The sequence below is a fragment of the Protomyctophum bolini genome (assembly GCF_963924005.1).
Source record: "Protomyctophum bolini genome assembly, chromosome: 6".
Taxonomy (NCBI): Eukaryota; Metazoa; Chordata; class Actinopteri; order Myctophiformes; family Myctophidae; genus Protomyctophum; species Protomyctophum bolini.
In genome coordinates this window covers 13,709,961-13,730,422 of record NC_137867.1, presented here as the reverse complement: position 1 = coordinate 13,730,422, position 20,462 = coordinate 13,709,961, and the positions used below count along the sequence as shown (strand labels likewise).

The window sequence follows — 20,462 nt, the reverse complement described above, 5'->3', positions numbered from 1 at the left end:
CATGTCCCGTCAGGAGGAGCACAAGCATGACCCAGACGCAGACCTCAATCAGTCCCTGAGCTCGCTGGGCTGGCCGCCCCCAATGCCTCTCTTCATTCGGCAGGATGTCAGCAGCTGCACTGAGACCAAGGCAGGCAGTGAGTAACACACGCCCGCTGTGTACCTTTGTCACCTATAGCTGTCAATCTAGCAAGGTGGACCAACCGATGTCCTTCACTGTGGGAGAACCTGTGACTCTGGGAGTCACCTTGTCCCACATATTGACAGACTGATTGACGAAACAGACAGAGGTCTGGCTACGTGTGAAATTATTATTGATAGTTTCTCCCTTACCACTGCCATGGCGAGGAGAGATCAATAGTTCAGAGCACTTTTAACAAAAAATTAATGGCAGCCAATTCTATGGACTTTTAATGTTTGTTTAGGGCACTGACACGACGACGTTAGACGGCATGTGCTAGTATACACTTCACACATAAGTATACAGTTCACACATAAGTATACACTTCACACATAAGTATACACTTCACACGAGTGTGATTTTTATTTTAATTCCATTTGTGACTATACTGATTTCATAGCTGAATGCCAGTATTAGAATGTCAAGGACCCCCAAAATGTATATGCATTTTGGTGAAAATATTATAAGAGAAGATTTGTGAAGACATTTTCAAGAGTATGAACTAGTCTAGAGTTAAAGTGGCTAAACTGAATGTGGTGCTTTATTAACACATTTTGGTGGCGACCACTTTGAGAACAACTGTTATAACTACTGTTACCGTAAATATGTCTATACTTACAGTAGGTCCTTCTACTCAAGCTGAGCCAGTGACAATCCAACCGGAACCATTATCACATTCCAAAGTTGTTCGTGCTACTGCCGGTGAGTGAAAATGTATGCTCCATTTACACTACAATATTTGTGTAAACTAAGCCCCATTTTATATAACTCCATACATATCACACAAACAAATATAGGTTCTTCAGCAGTTCTTCTTTGGTCTGGTTGAGGTGCTATAGCTCCTCTGCTGTACAAAGAAACTGTTAATCACATGCACCCTATTCCCTGTTGTTGTGGCAAATGTTCGGCAAAAATAAGTTTGTCTTGATATTGAACTTCAATAACAACCTTTAAATAAATAAAAGGCACAAGGGGTAATGGGCAAATAAACTTAGATTTCTGTATAGAAATACCAGAAATGCATATTTGAAAACAAAAGTGTGTGTGTGTGTGTGTGTTTTAAGGCTGTACCCTAGCCCTTATTTTAGGACTCGAACTTGGGCAGGAATTTTCGAGTGAACATTCGGACCAATCATGACAAACACAATTTTTCGGGCCAAACAAAGAATTAGAAAGTAGATAAAACGGCAGGTTACAACACCAACACGTTGTGTTCTTTGTAATTATTTGGTCCAAAATAGTGTGCGTTGTCATGATTTGTCACGACAGGAGTTGGCTTCATATACGACGCTTAAAGGTCTTTAAATTAAGTTTTGAAATGCCCATGGAGAAAATGAAATGGAGAAAAATTTCCTGGGCCACTCGTCGTTCTGAAAGGGGGAGGGACTGCGACGCTCTATTGTGCAAAAGGATGCCTGTTTAACAGATTAAATGTAATCAGCATAGGGCGCAGCAGGGAATCGAACCCCATCCCAGTAAACCAGGGGCTCCATGCCTGTGCCAAAGTGCTTTGTTTGCGACGCAACGCAAAAACCTACCCTTGTAGGAGCCCTACCCTACCCTACCAGCAGCAAAGAATACAAAAACAGATACTTACCCAGTTACCGTTACACGTTCTTCTGCAGATGACAGGCAGTGTCCACAAGTTAGGTGAAATGAGGTGAAATGACAGAACCGGCCGAAATTGTGGCAGTCGACGCAAAAGACGCAACGCAAACGAGTGCAACAGCAGGCAGCCCGACACGACGCAACCGCAGGAAGCCGGAACGCAAACGCAAACGAGAGCAACACCATCAGTAGGCTACCCTACTCACACCAGCGACAGCAAAGGACAATAAACAAGATTTGTACTCACTGCGCAGAAAGCAGCTCTTCCCAGCAGCAGGCAGCGTACAGTTCCTACCTCAATGTCTTGTGCAGGGAGGGGGGGCATCGGTCTGGGACACTTCACATGGGCGCCAGGGTAGGGTGGGGTCGAAAGCCTAAATTGGTGGGGCCCACGGACATGGCTCGTCTCAGGGTCCAGGGCTTGGTGCTGCCTCCTACACCACTGGTGCAGTGACTCTTCATATTCTGGAATTACATGAAGAGAAAAGATAAGTGTCATTAGTGTTATGTAGGCCTACATCACATTAGAAACACATGTGGCTGTATAGCCTTGTCAGCCCCCAGAACCCATATTTTATAATATATATAATTATATATTATAATAGAATACATCAATATTAATTATTAAACCAAAAGTTAAATCAAATGCTTTCAAAATAAACAAACAGTTAACCAGTTGATCCAAGTTAAGACACCAAGCCTATATGACTCACCGAAGAGTAACCAAAGGTCACAGTGGACAGGAACATGCTGCTGTCAAACATTTCGGCCATCTTGCATAGGTGGGAGTGGGGAGTGTAGGAACTGATGTCACCTTTATACTGCCTTGATTGACAGTTGACATGGGTTGCCATTTGCGGGTTGCCATGTTGGCTGGGTTACATTTTCATTGCCAAGGCAAAAAGCAACAATACAATCAAAACTAAATGTATGTACATTTGAAAGTCAGAATATTCAATAAATCAGTGTCACACACACACACGCACATGCGCGTGCACACACACACACACACACACACACACACACACACACACAGAGACGCAACAGCGCAGCGAGAGAGAGAGAGAGAGAGAGAACTAACCTTTTTCTGAAATTGTGAATGGTTCAAATGCATTAATTAAGATTCGAGTGCCAACCCTAACGAGCGAACATTCAAACCTTGAATGTTTGGGGACAGCCTTAGTGTGTGTGTGTGTGTGTGTGTGTGTGTGTGTGTGTGTGTGTGTGTGTGTGTGTGTGTGTGTGTGTGTGTGTGTGTGAATAAAAATGAATGAGCTATAGTCTGGCCTAGTCTTGTTTATTATTATTCTTTTTAGCACTTTCAAGAAGTTAAGAATTAGAACATTGAAATAATTTGTGTATGGAGTAATCAAATTAGGAATGGTTAAATGAAAAGAAAACAATTATAGCTGGGGTACTAATTTATTTCATTGAACAATGCCTTTTGCTTTTCCTTCAGTGAGAAACACTAGAGGCATCCTGTGCAGATACATGAAGGCACTTCAAGCGTTCCAAGACAGACGTTCCATGAGGAACGTGTTCGACGACATTGGTGTTGACCGGAGGAGCATCACCAGAATGTCTCCAGTCGCTGAGCTGAAGATCGCAGCTCCGGAAGTGTTCAAGACGCTGCGTCCCTGGAACGAGAAGGTGGAGAAGCTGTCCACTTTTGTGGACAGATGTCGGTCAGCAATGACTGCCGAGATCAAAGACAGGATCGCAAAGATGAAATGTGGTCATGAGCTGCTACCCTTTGACAGCTAATTCACTGTGAATGTGTGTATAGGCCTATTGCCTGTGTTTGATTACATATACTACAGCCATCAGACATAGCCATCACATTTTGTTCTCCCATGAAAATAACTCGAATTGAAACTTTAAATGAGACCAAGCTTGAAACATGCCTTTACATTTATTTTTCATTTATTTTTTTAATATTCTGTTTCCCTTTGACATTATACATGTGCTTGAGATGCTCAAGGAATCAAGGATGAGAGAAAATCGATACTAATCAAGTGCCCACACTCAAACAATGGTGGAGAGAATTATTATCATACAGCACACAGCTGTGCCTGTGTGCATTCTGGGGCACTAGTGGTACCTCTTTTTGAAATATCTCAGATGTATATTTATGGATATTATTCCAAAAACTGTTTATAAAGTGTGTATACTGTATGTGCACTTCCAAAACATGTGTATGAGGTCCCCATTATCTCTGTGGCATCATGGGCATGTAGGTGCATGGTGTGTTAGGGCTAAATCGATGCATCCTCTCTGGCGCGTAATACACACAATGGAGTATTTTAAATTGTATGTAAGTCTATGTTTAGTATTGACCAGAGTCTTCGTGAGCTCTGTAAAAGATCTTTCAACGTATATCCAACAACGTTTTCCCATTTCAGTTTGTGCCTTATTGACAATTTGTAATCTTTACTCCATGTCCTCATCCAAATGGTGTGCCTTCCATATTTATATACACAATGATGTGCAATACATGCAATTATGCATCTACATATGCATGTAGATGGTCTGGAATAAAGAAGTCAATATAACCTAACCAATATACATATATATATAATACATAATACAGGCAAGAATATTTTACTGCCGTTTACTCTGACTCAGACTTAATTAGTTTATTATCATAACGTCAACAGTATTGAACTTGACTTCACCAATGTATTCATGCTGCTGAGGGGGTTCTGTGACATAATAGTAAAAGATAAGTCAATATGACAAAATATTTTCCTGATTGAATATGTGATGTGTCGAACAACATGTATTATAAGTTATAAAGTATAGATCCATACAGGTGGGTTGCGCACATCCAGTTGGCAAACCTATCAAGGTGCATTACCGCCACCAGCTGGACTGTGTAGTACTATAGGGACTAAGCAGCAAACCAATAAAATAAATCAAAACTCCTATATTCTATTCACCAATTGTATTTCTTATGTACTTAATAATGTAGTGGTAAACTTTTCCTGCTTCTTTTCCTAGAAGACCTGACACTACAATTCTGACCTTTTTCAGCCGGCGATGCAACTGATTTCTCTCACTACTGTACTTCCTACAATGTAGAAGTACATGCTCTACTGTTTCTTGTTCCTCTCTTCCACACTCTGTACATCTTCCTGTCGGGTGCTTCCCTATTATATGTAGCGTGCTGTTAAGACCTGAGTGTCCAATTCTCATGCGAGTAATAATACTCTCCTCCCTCCTGCTCCAGCCCACCACCCTCTCAGTACCAACCTGCCTCTGAATGTTATAAAGGTGTCTTCCAACCTCCCCATCATCCCAATACTCCTGCCATACTGCCTGTGTATATTTCCTGATAATTGGTTTGACTTCACTCTTGCTTAAAGGCACGCGCATGTCTACCTGCTCCACTCTTAATGATTGCTTGGCCAGAATGTCTACTCGCTCATTTCCTTCCACTCCAGAATGGGCTGGAACCCACAAGAACTGAGTTACTATGCCTTTATTTCCTATTCTATATAAACTCATATGTGCCTCACTAAGAAGGTCCATTCTGCATGCAGATCTGCCTGACTTGATGCTTTCCAGTGCAGACTGCAGAGAAGCTATCAGAGGCAATAACAGTGTTGTCAATCCCGTTCTCCTCTATCCACTGAAAGGCCAGGATTATTGCCACTAGCTCTGTAGTGTACACTGATAAATGGTCAGTTAGTCTTTTCTTAATATGTATCTCTCTTGTAGGTATGAACACAGCTGCTCCTGTACGTCTTGATTCAGGATCCTTAGAGCCATCTGTATATAACACTGAGTCTGAGTACTTCTGCTCACAGTAACTCTGGACTGTGTACCACACTGGGGTTGACTTTGGCTTGTTTTTAAGTTCCTTCTGTACCAATGTGAACTTCCTTTTGTTTTGTTTATTTTAAAGATGTACAAAGGCAATTTAAATAAATGTAAGCAGCATGTTTAATATAATATAACAGAAATGCAATTAATATAGTGTAAATGGCTCAATTGAATAACAACATTGCTGTAATTTGCATCAGTTGAGTCCCAGTTTCAATGTATTGATTTATAAACAGTATGCAGAATGAGTACATTTCATTCAAACAAAAGTACAACTCAATACAAAAACTGTGGACACTATGATGAAGCATTACACTTGTTTACAATAAGGCCCACCATTTTCAATTAATCAGAACATTTAGAGACTTACAATTATACACTTCTATATAAAAATCAGGAATGATTTAATGTAATATGTCAGGTAGGCCTATATCAAGTTAGTTTCAGCCTTCTAGTGGAATCTGATATTTCCTCTTGTAGGCTACTGTGTCTTATGGCCTGGGTTAAGAATTGCATAATTATGTACCATAATATGACATAAAATTCAGGAATACCCCAAAGATGTATAAGTTTGTAGTATAAGGATATAATTTAACCTTAAGAGCAGCAGGCATTTCTCCTCCAGAGGATGGGGGTTGACACACATTTACGAAGTGAACACTTATGGTTATATAGATGTGACATGTAAATAGCTCAATTGAATAACAACAGTGCTGCAATTTGCATCAGTTGAGTGAGTCCCAGTTTCAATGTATTGATTTATAAACAGTATGCAGGCAAATGGTTTGGGATCCTTAATTGGACAGTGGTTTATATGAGTTGAGTTGCTTAAAGTAACTTTGACTATCAACTTTATCTGACTATAGTGACTTTGTCTGTCTAGTATTGTATTGTTTCACTGGGAAACCAGAAAACAGGGTCTCAGCAGCATGTGGTTTGTTACAATGGCAAAAGAGCTTGTGGGCTGTTCTCTCTCTCCTTTTATACTGGTTGGTGATTTTATACTGGCCCAGGTGTGTCACAATCTCCACGACACGCCTCCAATCTCACCACTCCCAATCTCACCACTCCCACCATCCATCATCAGCACTGGAAAACACTAATTATACACAGACCAAAACACCACTAGGGCCACATAGGACCGTAACACAGAGCTCAAACAGTTTTATGATACCATAGAAGCCATTTGGATGACCTGGAAACCATGTGCAGACTCCATGCCATGGCATTGCTCACTTGTCATCCTTAATATCTCCTTCAAATATGGAGCTGACCTGTTCTGACATTCCATATGTTGATCTTACCTCATCAAGACACACTCCATATATGGCCAGATATATGGCTCCAACCCAACCTCCCTCCCTCCCTCCCAATTTGAGCATAATCCGCTCACCCGAAGGACACACACACACACACACACACACACACACACACACACACACACACACACACACACACACACACACACACACACACACACACACACACACACACACACACATACACACACACACCTGGTCTAGCCTGGTCTAGATCAGTGGTTTTCTAGTTAACCCTTCATGGACCAGGGCCCACTTGAACAACTCAAAGGCATTCATCTGACCACTTAACACGACTGCCACGTCAAGAGGTCATGCAGGGCATGGTTAGTATCGATTGTGTTCCAGCTTGGATCAATGTAGTATAGGATTATTAGCTACTTAAAACTATATTTTATATAAATATTTTTACATTATGAAATCCATGTCCATTCTGGCTTGCATTAGCTCTTCCAGGGACACTGTATACAATTTAGGACGCCATGTGTTTGATATTTCTGTTTATTTTCAATATACATTTCATTTGAAAAATATAAATTCTAAAATAAACCATTTCACCTGTTCTATAAAGTCACAAAAAAGTTAATTCAAATGGTATAATTATTTCATATACTAATATTAACCTTTAGTTTCTCATATTTTATGTTATATCATTTTGTCCAACATGCTTATGCAATTCACTTGGAACTTGCAACTTCCATAAGTGTGACATAAGTCACACTTTTCTGTTTGTGGCTAAAACATTGATGTTCATAAGAGTATAAATTACATCTTTTGTGCTGATGTTTTGATATCTGACCCCCAGATATCTGAAAAACAAAAAAACAACGAATAATAATAATCACAATGATCATGATGGTGAAAGGAACGTCTTGCATTTTGGTGTGTTCCAACATGCAACTATATGTACATGATTTACAGGTGAAAGAAGGGGACTCATGGGGCAAATTGTATACAGCTGTCATTTTGCTCTCACTTCATACTAGGGGTGCAACATTTAATCAAACTGTTTGATTTAATCGATTATAAAAAAAGAACTGATAACTGATAATTTAATAAAATAATCTATTTATAATTTATCCTTACTTTGGACACAAAAATCTTTGAAATAGCGGTAATTTTGTGTGTTAACAATTAACAAGTGGTTAATCGATTAGTTGATATATTGTTTCTATATACAAACACACTTCTTGATTATTCGATTAATCAACAAAGAAATCAATAGAATAATCGCTACGATAATTATCAACAGTTTCAGCCCTATATGAATTAAGAGCAAATGGGCTGCTGCTACTGTATATGCACACACCCACACCATTTTGGAAAGAACTTGGGCCTCTAACTTACTTCCTTCACAGGTGTTACCATTGATACTAATGAAGGCTCTGTTCCATTCTGGTCAAACAGAGCAGCTAGGGTCCTGCTGTTGGCTCACTGGAAACACTCTGCTACACCAGTGGGCCTCAAAGTGGCCTTGAAATTTAAAAGTGTGAGAACCACTGCACACTAAATGGAACAGAATCTTAATTAATATCATCGGTAACACCTGTGAAGGAAGTAGGGAAGCAGTCCGGAAGTAGGGAGAGTTATTCTGTGTGCAGATAGAGCCCATTGGCTGCTGTGTGAATGTAGCCTGAAGATCATACAAGGAGTTCTTAGTGGTGCTGAGCAAAGTGTACACATTCAAATGTGTTTGGCCACACCCCTGAAAGAAGAAGGAATGTCACACAAAAATCTATCAATAAATTATTTTATATCATCGTTGTTGGGCGGAAACCTTGTTATGTCCAAAAGGGGGGGATAAAACAAATAGCCTGTGAGTCAAGTCAATGGATTTGAAGTTTGGTTATTATATATTTATAAAAGCCACAGACTGTATTTGTGTATTTTCTTTGTGAATATGTTTATTTAAACTGTACAATGATATATAGATAATTATGTGAAGGTTGTTCTAGGTGAGTATGTGAATACAATACAGCATGTATTTCTACAGTCACTACTGGTAAATGTTTATATGTACACTTCTGTGTGTATGTGTGTGTGTGTGTGTGTGTGTGTGTCATAAAAAAAAATACACAACCAAGTATAAAATACAACATTGATTCATGAAAACAAAAAACAAGATGAAAAATATGGAGGTACAAGGTTTCTGCCCGACAGTGACCATATCCAAGTGTGAAAGTGCATTTGTGTGGCTTTTACGAAGACGGTAGGTGTGTTGTCATGACACCAAACACGTAGCCAAAGCCATTTCCTCAATTTGCAATACAGACCATTCCAAATCACTTGCAACCACAACTGTACATCTTGAGGTGGAATGAATGTGGACAGCCAGGGGTCGAACTCTTTCGCATGGTTGTGGATAGGCCACAGTGGGACATGCAAGTTAACAGTACACAGTACAATGCAGTGTTCATTTAACTCTGAGTGCACACACGGAACCAAAAGGACGCATGAGAGTCCATTTGGTTCCATTTGTGCACTCTCTTGAGTTACAAATACATAAATTAACACTTATAATGTGGATTTTTTTTTACTGTGAAGTAAAAACATAAGCAAATCTGGAGGAGCACATTATGGAGAGAAAAAAAAACATAACAGAAGAGGACAAGTGATCCACATTGTCACATTCAGCAATTCCCAACAGCATTCCATATCATAACTGTGACACAAGGATTAAGGATTGCTGACTTGCCTGAAATAGTGACACTGTCCGATTCAAAGAATCTGACATGGATTTGATATTGTTCCTAACCTTTTGTCAGATTCACATGGAATTCAGTCTAGAATTCTCTTATAAGCCACTTAGGTAAATCATTTTGTGCAGCACAAGCAATTTACATGATACATATGCATTCCTAGCAGGGTTCGATTTTGTAAAACAAAAACAAGAAGAAAAGAAGAAGAATATATACAGTAATACATAAAAAACAGAGGCAGGACCTTTTCTATTTTCACTCTTTTTGCATTATTGATTTGGACAAAGTTTGACAAGGTTTTCCAAAATGGGGACATCAGGGTTAATCTGGTTAACATAAAGTATTTCATTATTGTGATATTATCAAACATAAATGTCTAACGTATCAGACAGTCTACATTAACCACAATGAAATGCATGTATTTAGTGGGACTAGAAGCAAGGATAGAACCCCATCCCTCCAGTGGTATGGCATTGGAAACCCCATCCCTCCAGTGGCATGGAATCCCATCCCTCCAGTGGCAAAAAAAACCCCAAAACATTGCTGTGTATGATTTTAGTTTAACAAGTAATAAAAGCTTTAAAAACTTGAAGAAAGATTCACAAAGAATATACATTGTTTCAATTTTCTTTTAAATGAAAAAAGATAATGACCTCCCAACCAGACAACATGCTGTGTTAATTAACTGTTAATTAACTAGCAACATTAATAGATACACTATTTTGTACATTTCTATCTCTTTAGTAATACAACAAATGTCCTGAAATAAAAGTACTTGAAAAGTAAAGGACAGGCAGAGTAGTAGCGATATCAAAAACCTCATGCTGCATCAAAAATCAACATGTAGCATTTCTTTATTTTTCATATAAGCCTTTAATCTAGAACAAGAGGTAGACCTACAAAAATTATTACTTTCCTGCTACAGGAAAATGTAATTAATTACAATAATAAAATCTTATATAAAAATTCAAACAGAGTATTCTATACTCCGTATGCAGTTAAAGTATGATTGGAAAACCAGTCAGATTTTAAAAGGAGTGCTCGTTTTCTTTGAGTTCACCACCGGCGGGGCGATGCGGGGCGTGGCAGCAGCCCCCCCCCCCCCCCCCCCTCGTCTCTGAGGTACTGGGACTAGGGGGGGACCTATCTGGACATAACTCAGACGACGTTAAGTCGGCTGAAGGTGACTTCACAAGGCTCGAAACTAAGCTCGCTCGGAGGTGCATCTCGTGGCTCAAGTCGCCTTCAGACGGCGCACCTCCGTCGGTGAAAACGAGTGCACCTTTTTCAATCTGACTGGTTTTCTAATAATACTGTGACATACTGTGTGTATATATATATATATATATATATATATATATATACTGTATATATACTGTATATCATACCAGGGAGGGGAATCCATAGGAGACCCGGGTTCGAATCCCGGGCGTTACACATGCATGGTCAGAGATGGCTGCAGCATTTTCTATCAATCTGTGATATGTGGGTGGGAGACATTGCATAGAACAGCAGTAAGGAACTACACCTATATCCAGTGTTTAAGTAAGCAAGATAACGTAGAGTCATGAGAAAAAAGGGGAAAAATGGTGAGGAAGAGGGGAAAAAAGCAGGCTTCCTTTATTGGATTTTTTTTCTTCTCTTCATTGTTATTATACCTTGATACCTGTCCTTTCAATCACTATTTACTCTTTGTTGACACTAGTTCAGAACAATGTCTTTGTGATCATGGAAGAAATGAAGAAACTCTTGTTATGTCACTGTGGTTCACAATCTGCCAGGCAGGGAGGAGGCAGTCTCTGTGTGTGTGTGTGTGTGTGTGTGTGTGTGTGTGTGTGTGTGTGTGTGTGTGTGTGTGTGTGTGTGTGTGTGTGTGCGCGCGTGCGTGCGTGCGTGCGTGCGTGGGGGGGTCAGGGGGCTTCACAGAGAGGTCTCGGACCCGCTGCCCTTCCAGAGGAACCTGTGGTCTTCATTACTGTCGGGGTCCATGTCTATTCTAATCTGAGGCACAGATTTCAATGGACTCAGCTCAGGGCTGGAAAACAAAGGAGAAATATTGTTACCACATATTGCAGTCAAACACAGGATGTTAGAGTTGGCTTTAAATGGTGACCATTCATGATCATTATACTAGTGATTCTCAGACGTTTGAATTTCAACGACCCCCAGGTTGATATGCATTAGTCCGCCTTGAGTCTAAAAATGACTTCCGGTTTTCCGTCTACCGCTTGCCTGATCCCATGTGAATGCAGCATTATTGTAGGAAACGTACAGTAGAAGAAAGGGATATTTGTTCGCAATCCTTAAAAACAGTCTTGTTTGGGAAACACTGACCAAGTACATCAATAAGAGGTGGTTGTCCACCCCAGGTGTACAGTAAGCCTATGTACTGCATATATGTCGCTCTGCCCACCAGAGGGTGCTGAAAACTTGCATGGTTCTACAACACTGTCAGAAGACTAGAGCAGAGGTTCTCCAAGTGTAAGTAAAGGTTACAGGGTGTTCTAGGCGGTCCCCAGCTAAATGATGAACAGTTTAATTAAACTATTATTATTTAGAGAATGGATGACTATTCAGATCATCGGTTTAACCCTGTATTCAGAAAATAATAAGAAGAAAGGGCTTAGCTACAAGCTCACAACGTGTCATGTGATGTGCTGTGACCTTGCAGACCGGCTATTTCTGAAAATGTTTGGAAAATGTGTTACTAAAAGACTGACTAGTAGTGTCACAACAGTTAATCAAACTGGCTTAATCAATTATTAAATATACAGTATAGACCTATAATGTACACAGGTATGTGTATGTATGTATATGACGATGATTTGATTAATCAACAAAGTTCTGATAGGAAAATAATCAGCCTAAAACTTTAGCTATATAAGAGTACAAGTACAAGATGTTTTATGTTTAGTTCCTTTTGTCTGAATGCAATAAACATACTTAAGTTTCTACACTGCCAGGAGATCAAGTTGTGAGATTAAAGAATAAAAACAATCTAAATATATCCGTATCACTTTGACACGCTATGTGAAGTCCATACTGAATATACGGTAATATCAGGATGTAATCTGAGCTCTTAATCTTAGCTAAGTATATTATTTTAAGATGTCATGCCATATACACTTTCATACATGTTCGTATGCATGCATAGACAAAAGCATTTACTCCTGAAACTTAATTATTATCAATAACTACCGGTATAATATATTAACAACCTTGTATGTACAAAACTGTTCATTTCAATGAATAAATAAAAAAAAGCTATGTACACGTCACAAGCTCTTATTCATACTTTCCATTGGTTCAATATTCATAAAAGCCACAGACAGACTTAACCAGTTTTATGTAACTTTCAAAAAGTTTCAAATTAGGAAAAGCTAAAATAGCAAAACTACCACCTCATGACGTGTGATGCGGCGTGTCACAAAACGTTTTCTGCCCAAGAGTGACAACAACAGTTCCATGTGGTCTAAATGCACATGAAGTGAGTGTGTATGGCCAAAACAAAGTTAAAAACACGCTTGAGCAATAGGGTGGCCTGTCCCCAGGTCCAACACACTAGTCCCCAGGTCCAACACACTAGTCCCCAGGTCCAATATAGTCCCCAGGTCCAACACACTAGTCCCCAGGTCCAACACACTAGTCCCCAGGTCCAACACACTAGTCCCCAGGTCCAACACACTAGTCCCCAGGTCCAACACACTAGTCCCCAGGTCCAACACACTAGTCCCCAGGTCCAACACACTAGTCCCCAGGTCCAATATAGTCCCCAGGTCCAACACACTAGTCCCCAGGTCCAACACACTAGTCCCCAGGTCCAACACACTAGTCCCCAGGTCCAACACACTAGTCCCCAGGTCCAATATAGTCCCCAGGTCCAACACACTAGTCCCCAGGTCCAACACACTAGTCCCCAGGTCCAACACACTAGTCCCCAGGTCCAATATAGTCCCCAGGTCCAACACACTAGTCCCCAGGTCCAACACACTAGTCCCCAGGTCCAATATAGTCCCCAGGTCCAACACACTAGTCCCCAGGTCCAACACACTAGTCCCCAGGTCCAACACACTAGTCCCCAGGTCCAACACACTAGTCTCCAGGTCCAACACACTAGTCCCCAGGTCCAACAAACTAGTCCCTAGGTCCAACACACTAGTCCCCAGGTCCAATATAGTCCCCAGGTCCAACACACTAGTCCCCAGGTCTAACACACTAGTCCCCAGGTCCAACACACTAGTCCCCAGGTCCAACAAACTAGTCCCTAGGTCCAACACACTAGTCCCCATGTCTAACACACTAGTCCCCAGATCCAACACACTATGCCGGTCTCACCTGGACAAGCAGTGATCCTGGTAGTAGTGGAGCTGCTCAGCACGATGTGTGTCTGTCGAGGAAGGATAGGGGCTTCTCTCCTGTGGATAGAATGACAAACGTGACTTTCATGCATCAGTGCTTCTCAAAGTGGGGTCCAGGGACCCCCAGCCAGGTGTCCTTGGGGGGTTCCAGGGGGTCCCCAGCAAAATGTATTAATGCAGCATCACAATCATTTGAACCACTATAGCCACACTGTACTGTACTCTATTTACACTTATCTTTTCTATAATAGCTGCCTGTGCCTAACGGAGTTAGAAATATCCTTGTATTAATTTCTACAAAATCTGGTAGCCACCTGGTAGAGTTAAATTAAAACTCAGGATTTTGTGTATATCTCAGATATACTGTAATAAGAGTCCCTTGTAAAATATATATATATAAAAAAAAAAGGCAACACAACACTGCAGGTCAGTGAACAGAGAAAGAATGTTAGTGACACATCAAACGGTTTCAAAAGGGGTCAGAGAAATCATGAATGAGATGAACCAACAATATTCATTCAAATGCAGAGTCAGGAACACAGTGTAGACCTGATATAAAAGGAAGGAAAAAGAGAAGAGAGAGAGAGAGAGAGAGAGAGAGAAGGGGGGGGAGAAATAAACCCTGTTAGTATCATGCAGTTAAAGGCAAGCGGTGAAGGAAAGAGTCAAAGAGTCACTGGCCATCGAGGTGGGACAGAGCCACCACACGCCCAGCAAGAACAGGAAGGGGGGAAGAGGAGCTTGAAGGTGGCTCCTCCATTGGCAGAAGCCGGCGGCACGCGTCTACTCACTGTCGGACGCCTTATCACCTAAGAAGGGCTCTTGCTCCATCATGTCCATGGGGATTTTAATGCTGGCCGATTTCTCATTGTAAGGGTAGTCAGACTGTTGGGGAAGACAGCAGAGAACAGAGATGTATGGTACTGTACACGTGCTGAACCTGGGTGTAGCCAGTGTCACATTCCAAGGTGCCTCCATTTATACACCTCTTTTACACTGGCCTCACAGTTCTCTGACAGGGTCTGTACTGTAAATATTAGGGGTTCGCTATTTTCTGCACATCACCATTGTATAACCCTGTATAATGCAGGGCTCAAGTGGTTAATTGATTTAATCAATTATACAATAAATGGATGAAATTTAAACAATTAAAAATACAGTTTCCGTTTTGCCGGTTAGAGGTCTAAATCAATTTAAATATATTTGGAGTTATTTGCTCAGCCCTGTGCGATGCAAACGCCATACAGAAAGACCCTAGCAGAACTGTATTTACACCAAATGTACACTCAAAATCGTCAGAATAGATGCAATCATTCCATCCTCATCATCGCAAACAACCTGTAAAATCCAAGTAGGGTTTATAGTATACATTCAACAGGTGCTTATTGACCATAATTCACACAGCGGCCATTTTTCTCTTACATCACACTCGAGTGAATTATGGTCAATTATTAGAACAATGGTTCCCAACATCATGGGGTCCTGTTTGGAGACAGTCCAACATTTTATAACTTGCATTTTTAGGTAACCTTTTTTCATTCACTGGAAAAGTGACACAAAATGGTTTCCACTGTGTGCTTGTGTGCACGTTTGGGGGTACCAAGGAGAAAAGGTTGGGAACCACTGAATGAGACATTATGGCATGAGAGGTTTCACATCATATGGTGTTCTTACATCTTCCACGTCGCTGTCTATGCTTCCCCTCTTGTTCTTCTTCTTCTTCTTCTCGTCCTCCTTCTTCTTCTTGTCCTTCTCTGGGATGACGTCGTCCAGAAAGCTCAGCTCGTGCTGGGAGAACATCCAGTCCATGGCCTTCCTCACCGCCACCAGAGCGAGGATCTGAACGGAGACAACAGAACAGAAACCTTGAATCTCCACATTTACACTTTTTGGAGTTTTCTTTTTGTAAATTTGACACCCTACTTCATCGTGCAAGAGTGTAAATATCAGATCTACAAGTTCACAACACCCCACAATGTGAAATCTGCTATTTTTGTATTGTTTTGTATTTATCTTTTGACAGTTTCGAAAAAACATTTTGCCGATAGCGGCATGACCAAAAACCTACTATTTTTAGACCACTGCAAAAGCAGACAATTGACAAGAATGTTTACAATGGTGTCAGATGTAGTATTGAAATGATACTGACCATACATTACCCTGTCCCTGACCCATAAATATGCAAAAGATTATTACCACCGTCATTGGTCCATGTATCATATCAGCACACGGAGGACACAAGATAATGTTTAACGAGTATAATATGATTAACAGCCAAGCCATGTCAAGCTGACACATTTGTGCCACTCTGAGGGTTATGGAGCCCATTCCCTCAGAGTATATTGAGCTCTATTTAATTTGCTGATAGAGTTGATAGAGTAACCACTTAAGGAGAATTGTCATGTCTACTGGGGCTAGACAGTTTTATGTGGCTTGATTCAATATTTAGATATTTAATATTAAGTTGATCAGATGCTCCCCCCTCCTAATCCCCCATTCCCTTTCTAATGTTGTCCAGGTTTGACCAAGCAGAGGACAACCAAGCACAACCCACCTGCCACTGTCAACTCCACCCTTGCCACCCATGCCAACCACTCACCCACCTCCAAGCCGAAAGCCACAAAAAAACATTAACAAAAAATGTAGCGTAGCGTGCTAGTTTCCAGTAACCCTCCACCCCTTTTCTCTTCACTCCTATCTTCTCTGCAGGTTCCAGAGGGGGTTTCTACACTGTCTCACAGGCTCTCGCCTCGACCCCTAAGCCAAAGTATCTGGGTCCAAACCCCCTCGAACCCCCGAATCCCACTGTCGCCCACGTCCGTGCTCTTGACCATCTAAGCCGCACACCGCACGCTTGCGTGTGGTGGTGACTTTAGATGACCAAGCCCGCACCTCTGATGTCATTCGTGCCCCCCTGACCATCTAAGCCGCACGGCACACGCTCGCGTGTGGTGATGACCTTGGATGTTCTGCCGGCACCTCTAATGTCATCCTCCCCCCCCCCCGACCTGACAATCCAATCCGAGCTGCACGTTAATGGCATGCCCCGCCCCCCTGGCCATCTAAGCCGCACGGTGACCGTGCGATGAACTTAGACGACCATGCTGGCTTCCCCCCCATGTCTTCCATGACATGGTCGTTTATGCCGCTCGTCCCATGCTTCGCACGCGACGTGCCCATAAACGACCATATACTCCATGTCTATTCAATAAACCGTCTAACCGTTCTTATGTCTGATGCTTGGTCTTTCCTAGTGAAATGGGGCTTACTGTATCGGGTTCTCATGCTTTATATGAGAATGATTGAAAATGGCCTATCTACGAACCCACAACACGTTGTGAACCTGTAGATATGGATTTTTTTAAATTAGTATCATGACCATCTTTTATTTGATTTTCATATTTGAAAGATACTTGAATGAACACATTATAATGAGATGCCCGAAATAGGGACACCAGGGTTAATGTGGTTAAAACAGCTATCATATGTGCGTGTGTGTACATATGTGTGTATAATTAATTACTATAGATGTTCCTTACCATGACTGGGAATACAATGGCGGCCACGGTGGACTTGAGGACCCAGAGCATAGCAAGGCATAAGACCTGGATGAAGGTGAAGAGGTGGACCTTCCTAAGGGGAACGTGACGCAGATACACCAGGTCTGGCTGATGCTTGGCAGGCATCATCATGAGCATTATGCGGTCCATGAACTAGAGGAAAAGGCACATACAGTAAGCATGAGACAATGGAGTAACAACTAACTAACATACAGTAAGCATGAGACAATGGAGTAACAACTAACTAACATACAGTAAGCATGAGACAATGGAGTAACAACTAACTAAAGGCACATTACAGTAAGCATGAAACAATGGAGTAACAACTAACTAACATACAGTAAGCATGAGACAATGGAGTAACAACTAACTAAAGGCACATTACAGTAAGCATGAAACAATGGAGTAACAACTAACTAAAACTAAAATGAACTAAAATGAAATTGAATTGCAAATCATTGTCCTATATCTGATGCGATGCATTTCTTTCCATCAGCTTAAGTTTTCTTTCAGCTTTGATGAATCAAGGCTTTCCTCATAATACCTTGAAAGACTAAAACTAAATAAAACGTATCAAACGTATACAACGTATATAATCTAGTAAATTCCTAAAACTAAAAACTAAAACTATGTCAAAACTTTAGTTGAACTGTTGAACTCGAGGGTAGTGTTAAGACCTCTCCGGTTTCTCTGGTGTCCTATTCTGTCTATCTATCTATTCTGTCTATAGCCCCAGACAGGGAAATGGTTTTCACACTTCAACTTTGGCTGCAACAGACACTATCACTAAAAAAGAAACCTTTTTGCACCATTGAATCCTCAGAGGCCTTCTTTTAGTTCCCACTTACAAAGAGGCAGGGGAGAATCATTCAAAAACATGCAGCATTCATTTCTAGGGTTGTTGCTGTCGATAATATTCTTAGCAATTCATCTTTTTCAATTAATACAATAATCGAGAAGCATGTATCATGTAACATGTATGCATGTTTTTTTATATCAAGGTCACTTATAATGACATGCCCAAAATATGGATTATTATTAATCGATTAATTTATTAAATTATCAATATATTTTACTATAATTAAACCAATTCGTTTAATAACTGTTACACCCCCTTTCATTTGGTACTCAAATTGTCAATTGCATGATCTCTTACATCCTAAATAATGAATTGGTTGAAATTACGCAGTGTGAGACAATATTAACTACTTCAACCTCGTTGCCTGGGATTTACCAGGGGTCTACTTGAAACCCTCCGTTTTAATATAATACAAATACAAATAAATAAATACACAAACCCGTGGACTTTGGTGTTCTATAGGTTACAGTTACAGTTATGTGGTTAATATAATGGAGTCTAACCAGGTGAGCACTTCCACTAAAGCCAGAAGTCTGAGGACAGCGTTCAGCACCACGGCCAGTGTCGGTTCCTTGGTCAAGTTCTATGTGCACTTGGTGACTAGTTTTAGATTATTCAAAATAACATACTAAAAATGAAGGAACAAATTACTTCTGGAAAGGCATAATTTTCAAGATGGCGTCCACGATGGTCCATGATTGCTAGCGGGAGCTTAAAAGGCCTATACACTGGGATTTAATATGTGATATCATAACAATTATGCACTTGGTAACTAGTTTTAGAATTTTGGCATGGTGATAGGTATGGGCATAAGATTTTCAAAAACCATCATAAATAAATTGGGCTCGCCCTCTAGTGGTTGGTTTGCAAATAATCCAATAGCCTACTAGATAGGTCAGCTATGGTTGAAACCTAAAATCATTGATAGAAATCCCATTGTAACCTCAAACTCCATTTTAACCATGATAGACTCATTAAAAACATCCTTTTTTCTGGAGACTGATATTGTCCTTCTAATACGTAAAGTGCCCGTGTTTTTTCAATTATTTTTTATTATTTGTTTTATTTTTTTAGAAGAAAAAAAAGAAAATCCATAAAAAAAGATAAATTAAAAAGGTAATTGAAAAAAAAAAAAACACGGGCACCTCACATACTGTATTAAGATATCTCAGTCTATCTGTGTTGGTAACAATTAGTCTCCTACCTGTACTCCATTGAGAGACGCCACTCCCATGTAGAGGAATACTCCATACAGCACAGGCATAGGGATGAACTGGAAGGCAAAGAAATGGATCAGCATTTGTCACAGTAATATTTGGGCTACAATAACACTTAGTTAAAAAGCATCTATTGAAATGATAAGAGATGCGTTCACTTTCAAAATGCGTAAGTCGAGTGTCACATCGTCCAAACGTTTAAACACTTGACCCATTTTAAGCTACCTACAGATAGGCCTACTGTAATTGGATGAGGAGATGTTGTCCGCACACTGTTTAGTAGCTCCCAATGCAATTGTATTTAGTTAAGGATGACAACGTTTCAACCCCAACTGGGTCTTCGTCAGGTATGACTGACGTATCTTCTTTTTTTTTTATATATTTTTTATCCCACGATTTTGTAACCCATTTTTCACCCCTGTGCCAATCATCTACTGTGATCCTGGGCTCTACACACCCTCCGCCAACCTGGGGAGAGCAACAGACTTAACTCATGCTTCCTTCATGCCTGAGTGTCCAAGTTGCTCCTTTACACCTGACAGGGGGGAGTTTCCCTGGTTGGACATAGCGCGTGAAAGGAACACGTTATTCCAACCAGTTCCTTTCCCCTCCATCAGGCGCCCCGGCTGGCCAGGGGGAGGCAGTTTAGAGACCAGGATTACTGCATGTTTTTGTGAGGGTGCCTACCCTAGGGGACACGGGGAGAACATGCAAACTCCACACAGAAAGGCCCTTTCGCCAACCCTGCCTTCGGGTACCTGCCTTCGGGTACTGATGACGCGGAGGAGGAAACACGGCGCCAGCACCCACAGTGCCCCGAGCAGGAATCGAACCCA

The 20,462-nt window shown here is 40.9% G+C and overlaps 1 protein-coding gene across 3 annotated transcripts in view; it reads right to left on the bottom strand.

Moving 5' to 3' along the window:
• Positions 1-7,418: 7,418 nt before the first annotated feature.
• Positions 7,419-20,462, bottom strand: part of slc4a4a (solute carrier family 4 member 4a) — a 71,686-nt gene continuing 58,642 nt past the window's right edge. For 2 of the 3 annotated variants that reach the window (XM_080766635.1, XM_080766634.1), the window contains 6 exons: positions 19,614-19,682; positions 17,530-17,703; positions 15,665-15,829; positions 14,782-14,875; positions 13,968-14,047; positions 11,534-11,667 (listed from right to left, as the gene is read on the bottom strand). In XM_080766635.1, coding sequence (XP_080622761.1) covers positions 14,004-14,047; positions 14,782-14,875; positions 15,665-15,829; positions 17,530-17,703; positions 19,614-19,682 — 546 coding nt within the window. In that variant the 3' untranslated portion in view covers positions 11,534-11,667; positions 13,968-14,003. Of the gene's footprint in view, positions 11,668-13,967; positions 14,048-14,781; positions 14,876-15,664; positions 15,830-17,529; positions 17,704-19,613; positions 19,683-20,462 lie in introns of all 3 variants that reach the window. The other variant, XM_080766636.1, reaches the window with a different exon arrangement.